General features: G+C 45.7%; 1 protein-coding gene across 2 annotated transcripts in view; it reads right to left on the minus strand.

Moving 5' to 3' along the window:
- The window catches only part of RFTN1 (raftlin, lipid raft linker 1), a 95,680-nt gene extending 84,539 nt beyond the window's left edge, over positions 1 to 11,141 (minus strand). The window contains exons 1-2 of one of the 2 annotated variants that reach the window (XM_048950356.1): positions 11,026 to 11,141; positions 925 to 1,080 (exon numbers count right to left, since the gene is read on the minus strand). In XM_048950356.1, coding sequence (XP_048806313.1) covers positions 925 to 1,069 — 145 coding nt within the window. In that variant the 5' untranslated portion in view covers positions 1,070 to 1,080; positions 11,026 to 11,141. Of the gene's footprint in view, positions 1 to 924; positions 1,081 to 10,495; positions 10,628 to 11,025 lie in introns of those variants that run through there. The other variant, XM_048950357.1, reaches the window with a different exon arrangement.
- Between the last annotated feature and the right edge of the window lie 525 nt (positions 11,142 to 11,666).

An 11,666-nucleotide genomic window follows, 5' to 3' on the forward strand; every position in this document is an offset into this window, starting at 1 on the left:
ACCATCACCTCTTCCCTGGACCTGACTTGCAAAACATGAAGTAGCAGCACAGTGCAGGGCAAAGCACAGAGGCTCTACATGGCATCCAGCCAGCTGGCTGTAACAGATTTTGGTACTGTGTTGGTTTATATATAGCAAGAAGCAGGTCCCAGCCTTCTGCTCAAGCTTCAGATTTCCAAATGGTGTGAGGAGTAATCGCTTGCAGAACAGGCTAATTTTGAAGTGAAAGAGGGCACAGGCGATAGTGTGAGCAATACTGGCAGAGATGCTTGATGTCAATCAGCAAGGAAAGAAATGAAATATCTGCAGATTGTCATATGAATTAAAGCAAACTACTTCAGATCTCAAAAAAAGGTAAAAATGGCATGAGACTGGACCATTATGCCTTTCATGTTCTAGATCTTCAGTGCCCCTCGTCACTCTGTTTCCACCCATGTGAGTGTACATACAGGTGTTCGTAACCACGTAAGAGTTATTTAAGGTAAGTTTGCAAAACTGAAAACACTAATTTCAACCTCTCAAAATACTCCTGAGAGAGCACAGGGAGCAGGAAAAAAAAGAGCAATAAAATATGTAACATACCAGACTTGAATCACTTTACCATATGAAACTTGGATAAGACGCAAATTGAGAAGATGAAAATACATCCTTAGAGTAACAAAGGAAAAAAAACAACCAACAAAACATGGAAGAAGAATCTAAAATCTGAGAACCTACAAATAAATTTACGGTCAAAAAATTCACAGAAAATTCTCAGGAAGATTTCTGCATGCAAACATGACTGGAGAGAAGGCACTGACTTAAACTAAAAGACATCTTAAAAACTTAACTATCAGACATACTATTCTCAACCCATTATCCAGCAGTTAACTTGCCAGTTTGAATAGCAAAAAAAAAATCTACAGGAAAGTACAGCGTCCTTACCATCATTCAGTGTCGTGAAGTCCAAGAATCGATACTCATAACTGACATCTATCTTAGTTTCTACCTGGGGCCTCTTCAATGTTGAATAGATGTTACCAGGCCGTTTTTCATCATGCTTCTCTAGTTTGTTCAATCCACAACCCATTTCAGCAGCTCCTGATACAAACAGACAAGAAAAGGGAAAAAGAAAAATGACAAAATATACATTTGGGTTTTTAATCTTTCTGGTTTTATTCACTGCAATATAATACATTGGTGATTTCTGTTTTTAAATGCAAGCTATCTATAAAATATATGAAATAGTATTAAAATGTTCAGATAATAATTAAAATATATACCACTTATATCAAGCCCTGGGCATCATATTATTTTAATGTAGCACTGATGGCTTAATGCATGTATTTTCCATCTTCCAAATGTATGCAATCATATACTTTGGTAGATACATTGTCTGTTACAGAAAGTGGCTAAAAAAGCAAAATTATTTGCTAGCATACAGACTAACAACAACAGTTTTTATATAAGCAGTTACTATGCAAGCATATACTATTGTCTTTCACACAAACCTTTGCAATATCGGAACGATCACTGAGATTTGTAATTCAAAAGAAAAAGCAGGTTTGCAGAGAAACCAGCACTGAGGAAACTACCTCATTTCCTTCCACCCTGTTTGTTCAGGTTAGGCACAGGAAATAATGGCTTTAGAGAAGCCTTCTTTAAAACAGAAGAGGTTCATGACGACTGAACCAAATTAGATAAATGTGGTTTTCTTTAATAGGCAGTCAGTCCAGAACGCTGTACAGGACGACTCTTGACAATCATTTTGGCTACACCTTGAAGGTTTCTCAATATCCTGCTTTATTGTGGCTCTCTGAGTGTGAACAAATGGAAGAACAGCTTGGTAAAAATGTGCAGATGATTGTGGGAAACAAATCACAACCCATGCTACAGGAAGAAGCTAAATACTCTTATTCCTCTTCAACAACACTGTTGCGACCAAGGCAAAGGACCTGAAGCAGTTGGTAGTATCAGGAGATAAGACATACCAGTCAAGCACCTGGGCTTTCATCACAACCCACTGAACATCCTGTCCCCACCTACGGAGAACTGCTGCTTCAGGGAAGGGAACAACCACCACCTCAAAAGCCTCTGTCACAACCCAGGGCTGCCTTTACCTTGGCAAATAATTCATAAACCTGAAGTGGAGAAAGAAAAGCCAGCTCAGGCTCCCCATCTCCAAAAGCGTACTTCTACGCACAGGTTACAGCTTCATCCCCCTAGCAGATAGCAATCTTCATCAAATTTCCAGCATAAATGCATCCAGCAATCTATGCGAGTCTCTCTGTCCTTTCACCATCCCACCAGCTCATCTACATCATTCCTCATGTCTCTATTTGAATGCAGGTGACCATATGTTCAAAGCGAGAGCCTAACGATGCCCCTTAAAGCACCATTAATGCTTCCCTCTCTTTAATCACATCAGCATTTCTCACGGCTGAATCCCAAGCACAGTTCACTGTCATCTTCCTATTAGCCAAGGAACCCATTTATTCTCATTTGTATCCAACACAGCTAAGTGAAGAGCACCCAGCTCTAACAGATCTCTGCTCATTCCCCATTACTCTCTGCTCCCACCACTTGGCCATCATTTTGTCCAACTCCTCCCACACCCAGAGCTGGGATTCCTTTTGCTATTGGCAAGGCTGCCTGGCTTCGCACCATGGGCAGATTCCATACACGGCCTGCATAACAAAGCCACCAATAAAGATGTCAAAATCAGCCCGACCAATGCATCAACCCTTAAAAAATACCACAGAAAACAAGCACTCAATCAAGAGGAAGCACGAAGAACATTTGCTAGCATGACCTCTAGCACCAAGAAAAATGGATATGTCTTATCTGTTCCCAAACCTTAAATATTTTGGGATTCATCCAAAAGAAAACAACATTCCCTCGTTATTTTGGCAGAAATACTGGATCTGAAAGTTGGAAACTTGGTTTGTAAATTTAACATCAGAAAACCTCAGGACCTTCCACTGCTTCCCATATCATACTTGCCTCTATTATTTTTGACTGCTACTATTCTTTTTTTTTTTTTTTTTGCAATAACAATTTATTTTATGTTAGAAAATGTTTTTTTTCCATACACACAGCAGCTTCTTTCTTTTGCTTATGCAATACAACACAAGTCTAAAACACTATTTTCATATATAAATGTATGTTGTACATTAATGTGCCTAGCAGGATACTACGAGTATCTTAATAGGCTGTAACGGACCACAGCTTTGTACCTCTTCATAAAGATGACTTCACAAGAGGTATGAGGAAGGGAAAAAAATTACAAAAGCCAAAGCACAATATATATGAGTATAAATAAATAATTATTTAGTCTTTTGCAGAGTGCAGAACTAAGCTAGCAGTAAGCATCAGCAACTCTATCAGTACAAGCAGGGGGATGTAAGGCTAGAGCACAGCCCTGCTGAGAAGGACCCGGGGGTATTGGAGGATGGTCTCTCCCAACTCAGAAGACTCTGCGATACTGTGATTTCAAAGATCAGTGATGGCCCTGTAGCTCTTCCACACAGTAAGCAGACAGTACAGAATTTCATAAGGAACAAATTCCGTTTCAGAGGTCACTAAGCAGCAGAGCCTGCAAACACCAATTGCACAAACCCACAGGATTCTTCAGACAGACCTCTGCAGAAGGAGACCTCGGGGATGCAGTGTTTTGTATCAGAAAGAGTTTTGCATTCTTTCCTAAACTGAGGTTAAAGTGCTAGGAAATACAAGGCTGCTTGGCTGGTGCCAGCTGCAGGCACTCCGCTGCACTTCTCCACCAAATCTGTTTCAGAATACGGCTGCTTAGAAAAGCTGCCCACCTGCACTGTCCCCTGGAGGGGCTCACCAGCAGCAGCAACTGCCGCCCTCCCCCCACCCAGCTAAACATCAATTAACGTCCCTGAGGATAAATACTTCCCCACTGTTCTTTAAGTACAAAATTATATTTATGTTACTAAATCAAACAAAATATGAGGATGTTTTCATTCAAATCAAAATGGTATTTCAGTAGAAAAAATAAGTTTCACAGCATCATCATCTTTTCCACAGTAATTATGATTCAAGTGATATAGCAGTAGAAAATAAATCTTAATAAAGTTCATACTTTGATACAGGAATCTATGAAAAAATAATAATGCAGAGATGTATAAATACTTGAAATCTTCCAAAAGACACTGATGGTCCACGTAGGACACACAATCCCTGAATCACCGAATTCCACTCAGTGTTATCCCACTGGGGATTCTTACTGGGACAGTTTGTGTTGTCGCCTTCCAGCTCTTTCCCTTCCTCTGCAGCAATGTCATTCCTGCTCAGAGTTGTTTCATCCTGAAGTCTGAAAACATCTCTGTGGGTTTTAGGTGGAAATCTTGCTGTCAGCAAGACATCATTCCTTAATTTTCTATATTTATGTAATTGAGAAGTGCAGTACAAAACGTTTTATTATTGATGCTTTCAAAGTAATCTCAACCCACTTCAGTTCTTTTTCAACAGCTCTCTTGTTTTGCAGTCAGAGATGCTCAAAGATGCTATACCACATATATTTATCCTGGCTTTCTCTACCTGCATGTGAATTCTGCATCTTTTATTCGGTATTAAAGCAAAATATGATCACTGAATAATATTCACTTTCCAGTACAGTAAATCTGAAAATGATTCTTCAGGAACACTGCAAAGCTGTCAGATATTTCTGTTCTCCAGAAGGTTAGAACCTTAGAAGACAAATTTTCTTATCATCGTTTATTTAAAAACTCATTTATCAGCCCACTAGTTCCATACTTGAAAGAAGAACCCTAAGCAATAGTAAATGTAATATCCAATGAAGAATGTTAACTGCTAAAATGGAGATTAGTTACGGGCTCTTGCAGGTACAAGTGCTGGAAAAACCAATTCCATCTGCAGACTTTTTTTTCCCCGTGAATTAACCTTACTGTCCTGACAGTCTCTTAAACTATTCTGTGTTCAGGCACACGATAAAACTAGAACCGAAACCCAGATCAAGAAACAAATTTTTTTTAGTCTGTATCTCCTTTCCATTTTTTGCAAAATAGCAAAAGTGGAAGCTGTGATGAGTTGCAGAAACACAGCAAAGCCTATGGTCAACTAATGCTGCTTGTCTCCTAAATGGCAGCAAATGCACCCTCCTGTGGAGTCAGGGAAAGAGTGCCTTTCTTCTGCAAACCGAGGTCAGAAATTAACCTGTAGCTTGTGCATGTTAGGAGAATTCCCAGTTGGAAGCCCAGGGGATGACCTGCCGCCACCTCCTCCTGGTCACTATCCTTCACCGTGTGTTTTAGGGGTAGAGTTGCTCTGGAGACTGGGAGAATAGTAAAGAAATGCCTCCAACATTGCAAATACCGACCTACCTCTGAATACTGCTTCCCAATTCAAGTTTTATTGAAATTGATACCACTTCTTGTCATGAAAAACAGTTGTCAGTCACAAGAATTTTTAGTCAGAAGGAAAAAAAAACAATTTCCATTTTTAAGCACCTACATGATCCATGACAATGAGCATATCCTGAATAAAACGTAGGCATTTTTATAGCTCTTCTGGAGATCTGCCAAGTTTTCAGCTCCTCACCTCAGCACCAAATCAAAGAATCACAGAATGGCCCAGGTTGGAAGTGTCCTCAAGAATCATCAAGCTGTAACCTCCCCATTTAATACTAGACCAGGCTGCCCAGGGCCCCATCCAACCAGGCCTTGCACACCTCCAGGGACAGGGCAGCCACAGCCTCTCTGGGCAGCCTGTTCCAGCACCTCACCATTCTCTTGGTGAAGAACTTCCATCGACATCCACCTAAATCTTCCCTCCCTCAACTTAAAACCATTTCCCCTTGTCCTGCAATTATCTACCCTTTCAGAGTTGATTCCCATTCTGTTTACAGGCTCTCTTTAAGTACTGAAAGGCTTCAATGTGGTCACCCTGCAACTTTCTTTTCTCCAAACTGAACAAGCCCAGCTCTCTCAGCCTGTCTTCATAGGGGAGGTGCTCCAGCCCCCTGATCATCTCTGTGGCCCTCCTCTGGACCCTCTCCAACAGCTCCTTGTCTTTGTTGAAGTAATTTCAGTTGTTTGGCTTTGCCTTTCCAGTTCCCCAGCTTTGTTCCAAGCAGATGAAACACACACAGCAAGTTCAGAACCACCAGAACACAACAAGAAATACAGAACAGTGCCATGCAGCTAACAATTCATTTTCTTGCTAAGGGCTCAAGATTCCTTTTCAGGCACAAATAGAAGAGAAAGCAACTTTCTACATGAATTTTTGACTCTCTTTGTTTTGGGGGTAGGGAACAACTAGAGCTAATTTCTTGATTTATCGTCCCCTCCTCCATACAACTCCGTAACAATTTATCTCCAAAGAATAATAATGAAAATTACACTGAGATGTAACAGAACCACATGGCTAATGGAAGCTTGAATAGATTACAAGGCTCATTAAGGGATGCTTATCAGCTAAGTATATATTGGCTAAATAGTTTATTTCAACTGTATCAACATTACGGAGTGACTGCTTATAGGGGGGATTTTGAAAGACTTCCTAAACAATTCTTTTAAATGCACGTAGCATTGCACACAGCTCTTGCGCAGTGCCTTAGAGTGCACATTCAAGTACTGTCTAATAAAAGTACAACACAGCCACCTGAAACTTAAGGTAATTTTAATATTTACATGACATAGGGATCTGAAAGAAGCACGCTGTACAGGTTACGCCACCATCAGCTTGGTTTTAAACACAATTAGTGGGAATAAGCTCGCCTGCATTACCACATTTTCAATGTTTATCGTCCAGAACTCGTGACCTCCTTTTGTAAGCCTCACCATAAATTATTAATCACTTTTTAAATACAGATCATAAGTTACTGAAATTCTTTCCACAGATTATGAAGCGCAGTGTTCTTACCGGTGAGTTCAGCAGCTGGGAAACCAGACAGCTGCAGTGTATTAATAGGCTTTCTCTCCCGATTTTGGTTAAGCCCTTTCATCCTAATTCTTCCTTCCCTGGGTAACACTCAGCTACCTCACAGGGATGCTAGAAGGCTTTTATAAATAATGACAGGACTTCACATTTGTTGTGCAGTAATGAGATGCACTTATTTCCTTAAACCCTCACTCCTGCAATCCTGACCTTTCCACGTTCTAAACAATAAGCACTCCACACTCAGCACAGTTCTCTTGCTGGCATGTGGTCATTTAATTCTCCCATCTTCTGCAGCCTGCAAAACACCAGTGTGTTCCATCCTCCTTCAGCCCCAAACAAACCCTTCGAGAGCCTGCAAATTATGGGTGAACCCCTTTCCTAGAAAAATTAAAGGAACGAAACAAACGACAAATAAGAGGGTAAAAATCAGGCAGAGAAGCATCAATGAAGCAGAGGATTAGAAACACCACACCTGGCAAACAGGGTGTGCAGATAAACAAAGAGAGAACAGGGCATTCAGGCAGTGCTTTGCAGATTCCCAGAACATAACCACGCTCCTGTGTTTTCCCTCTCATTCAGCATGGCATAGGCTTTGTGTGTGACATCATGAAGAGGGGAATTTCTTACCTACACATACCCCAGTTGGTCCTTTTTCATGAATATTACCATACAGTAATGCTGTAAGCACATATTCAATACATGCCACGAAAATTTTTATCTGCAGGAGGGGAACAGCTGTTTAAGTAGCCAACGTTTTCAGAGAAATTTGGAAGATTCTGAAAGACTTTATTTTGAAAATACAAAGATCAAATAGTACACACCAGTCCTATCCGTGTCTGGATGTCGCAGCTGACCAACTTTTTGCCATGTACTTACCAGCAATATCAGGATTTACACTTGCAGTTGGTAAGTAAATCTCTGCTTACAGAAAGGTTGGTGAATGAATAATCCCAGATTTGTTCTTTATGATTGATTTCATTTAAATTGAATGGCAAAGCAGCCCAAGTAAATCTGCAATTAAGGTTTTCAATTTCAAAAGGCAGATCCCAAAAACGAAGGCAACTCGTTAGGGAGATGAACAGGAATGAAAGGCTGGAGGACTTGAGCACACGGGAGGTCTGGAACATGTTTAAACTACAATGTGGGTATCTGCTGAACGTGTAACCCTAGCAAGTGGCGAGAAAATTCATACAAAGGTTTCCAGACCCAGCAAGATGAATTACCTAATAAAGAAGGAAAGGTGGAATAAGCAGAGGGCTTTCAAGGGACAGAAAGAAAGCTCAGCAAACAAAACTACAGCCTCAGAAGAAACAGCAGCATGAAGCAAGTAGTGACAGGAATTGAGCCCAGTTAGGCCAAAGGCACCAGAACTGAATGGAGGCAGAATTCAAACCCAAAGGAGGCACTGGTTCTGAAACCCAGTGCTCTCAAAGAGCTGTCACAATGCCATGTGGATTCAATTGCTAGAGTTAAACAAACGAGTGCATCGACCTCAGTACTGCTTCCCTGAGAAAGAGACTATGTGAAAGCAGCAGGAAAGCATAAATTGGTCAGTTTGGCCAATTGCTTGGTGTAGCCTTGAGTCTGCTAAGCTTTAGGAAACTTAACAACAAAAACAAAACAAACTACAGATAAATACAGCACAGATTCTACAAAGTCAGAGCTGACCACCCGGACAAGCGAGGGTAGGAAAGAAAGCACATTCCTGGCACGCAGCATGTCAAGTAACACACCACAGCAGTAACAGATTTTCCCAAAGTATTATTAGGTGCGATCGCTTTTATGATGTTGTTCACAATGCAGCTCTGCATGCACTCCTTCCTCCGCTCTGGCCCTGGGCCTGCAGCCTGCAGGCACTGCTCGCACACAGGGGCTGCCGCCCACCAGGACACCTTCTGAGGGAAGCACACTGCTTCATGTGTGCACGTGGGCTGGAGCAAATAGAGGTGTGAGGCAACACTGCTGGCTTCGGGGAGAAGCCTGAGAGCAGCAGGTTAAGGGGAGAACCACAGGCGTTCCCAAACCTATGTGCATCACCCCATGATTTTACCCAGGGGATTTAATATACAGTGCCATCTTTTTCAATGCAGCAGGAGATTAAAGGGCAGCACCCACTTCAGCAAAACACTTTTAGGCAAGGTATTTCTATTCAAAGCAAAAAAGATTTAACAGTCCCAGAAAACAAGCTGGTAACATTTTTCCTGAAGCGCATTTCAGTCTGCCTCATGAAGCCAGAAGGCCACTGAGATGCCAAAAACTAGGAAACTATTCTCAAAACTTGAAGGAACCGAAAGCAACAAACGCTTGCTGCCTAGAAAACTAAAGACTGAACGGACTCAACAGAAGCATGCACAGAATGTCAGGTGCGAATGAAGCCTTCCTTTGAAGCTGAGTCCACACTTCTCTGAACCCACAGCAAACAGAGAGGAGGAACTGAAGCACACTGCAATGCTCAGAGCACAGAGTAAAGCCTCAGCAGAGCACAGTGCTACAGAGCTGGGAGCCCCACACACGCTATCCCGAGGCAGTCAGCCACAAAGCACAGTCCTGGCAAGCTGACGTGGTAAAGAGGAGCACAGAGCCCGGTGTGAAGCTGTGCAGCACGGAAATGGCAGTGCTCACTGGCAGAAATCCCCTCGTCCAACACAACTAACTTGAGGTTAAGTTAGATTCCTGAAATCGCTGTTCATTCCGTGACCGCTTCTTTTTTTTTTTTTCCTCAGGAAAAAGAGAAATTAAAATACGCAAGCGTGACTGCTAGAATTGCAAACAGAGTGCTACTGCCGTGATTCGATGCCCACAGCTGAAACGGATCGGATTCCTTAAGGATAAAACATAAAAGCAAAAGGACAGAGGTCCCTCGTTGTACTGTGGAGATCAGCTGTGCCTTGACAGCATTAGTTATCTTTCTATTAAATCAAACAGCGTAATTCATTTTCACGGGAATACAAACAGCAGCGGCACATGCCCGCCCTGTCAGGTGCGGTCACCTCGGTCACTTCACACCCCGTCGGGGGGCGCTGGGACGAACCGGAGCCTGTTGGCCCTCAGCCGCAGAGGCCAAACGCGGGCAGTGCTGAGCGGCACGTCGCTGCCCCTCGGTTCCCAGGTGCCGCTCACCTCAGGAGCCGGGCACGAAGCGCTCGCCTTTCCCGCCGCGCACCCACCGCGTCGGCACGCGGAGGCGATTCGGGCACGCGGCAGCTCGCGGCCAACGCCGCCCCCCGGGGGATTCCCCGCGCCGCCGCCCGACAGGACGGTGTCAGCACCGCCGCCCCACGAGGCCCAATCGGTGCTCGGCTCCGGACCGGCGCGGCCGCCGGCCCCCTCAGAGCTAGGGCTATATCGCAGAAAGCGAGACCTGTCCCGGGACACGGGAGCGACGTCCCCCCCACCCCCCGCAAGCCGCCCGCAGCCCGCTCAGAAGCGGCCGCGCCGACCGGCCCCGATTCCGCCAAACTTCAGGAGCGGAGGACCGAGAGACGAGCGGAGCCCTGGACTCCTCCGCGCCCCTACCCGACTGTCACCCCCGTCACTTCCCGCTCCCTCCAAGTTTCCCCTGTCGCGCCAGGCGGGTGCGAGGCGGTACCTGGGACAGGCAGCGGGCGAGACGCAGCCCGGCAGCGCTGAAGGATGCCCGGCGGGCGGAGACGGCCGGCCTCACTGACAGCGCTTCCTCCTCCTCCTCCTCCTCCTCCTCCTCCTCCTGCTCCCGCCCGCTGTGCTCCGGAGCCGCTCCCCCTCGGCGCCGCGCCGCCTCACAGCCCCACCGCCCAGCAAAAAGTTTGTGCCGCGCGGCACGGGGAGGCGCCTCGCGGGGCCGGGAGCTCCGAGCCGAGCTCCTCTGCCTGGGGCCGCGGCCACTTCCTCTTCCTCCGAGCTGCCGGGCGAGCCCCGCGCCCTGCCGGAGCCGCGGCGAGTCGGGGGCAGCGCCTCCCGCCCACACTGCCGCCGCGCGCCCCCGCGCTGAGCCCACTGACACGAAGCGGGAGCGCTCCGCCTCCCGGCCGGGGCTAGAAACCCCTCGCACCCCCGCCTGCACCCCGCCCTGCCGTCTCCTCCCCCCCGGGCTCCACCTCGGGGCTTCCAGCCCCACACCTTCGAGGCGCCGCGACTCACCTCCTCAGCCGCTTTCACCAGCCGCAGGGGCAGTTCGGCAGGAACGGACCTCAGGACGGCTCTGGACGCGGCTTTGTGTCGGATCTTGGAGAAACCTCCGCAGGCACAAACTGCACAACTGCTTTGGGCAGCATCTGCGTCTCAGCTCAGCTTCCCTCGTAGTGAAAAGCTGTATTTGTACCCAGTACCCGGACCCTCCGGTCAATGTGTCCATCTCTTTTCACCCTCCCTCAGTGAGGCTGGAATGCCCCCCCCCCCCCCCCCCCCCGCCTCTCCCCAGCCTCCATGCATACCAGGGCCTTCCTTTCCCAGAGTCAGCATGTATACCTGTTGTTTGGCAACAAGTCCATACCTAGCCTGGTTCTTGAGCCTGGTCAGCAGGCATGCCCAGGAGATGCCATCTGCAGCCCCATGAACAGCCCCATGAGCAATTGCACATCTTGCCTTTTCCTCCGAAGCCTCGATAAAGACAAAAAAAAAAAAAAAAAAAAAAAAAAAAACCAACCAAACAATAAAAACCAGCAGTGCCCTTGCTGCTGGGCTCTAGGCAGAGCAGAGGCCATTAACCACATTAACCCATTACCAGCAACTATCAGGGCCTAACCCCACAGCCAGTTTATTACCCCCCCCTCTAGTTGCCC

The sequence above is a fragment of the Lagopus muta genome, chromosome 7 (assembly GCF_023343835.1).
Source record: "Lagopus muta isolate bLagMut1 chromosome 7, bLagMut1 primary, whole genome shotgun sequence".
In the NCBI taxonomy this organism is placed as follows: Eukaryota; Metazoa; Chordata; class Aves; order Galliformes; family Phasianidae; genus Lagopus; species Lagopus muta.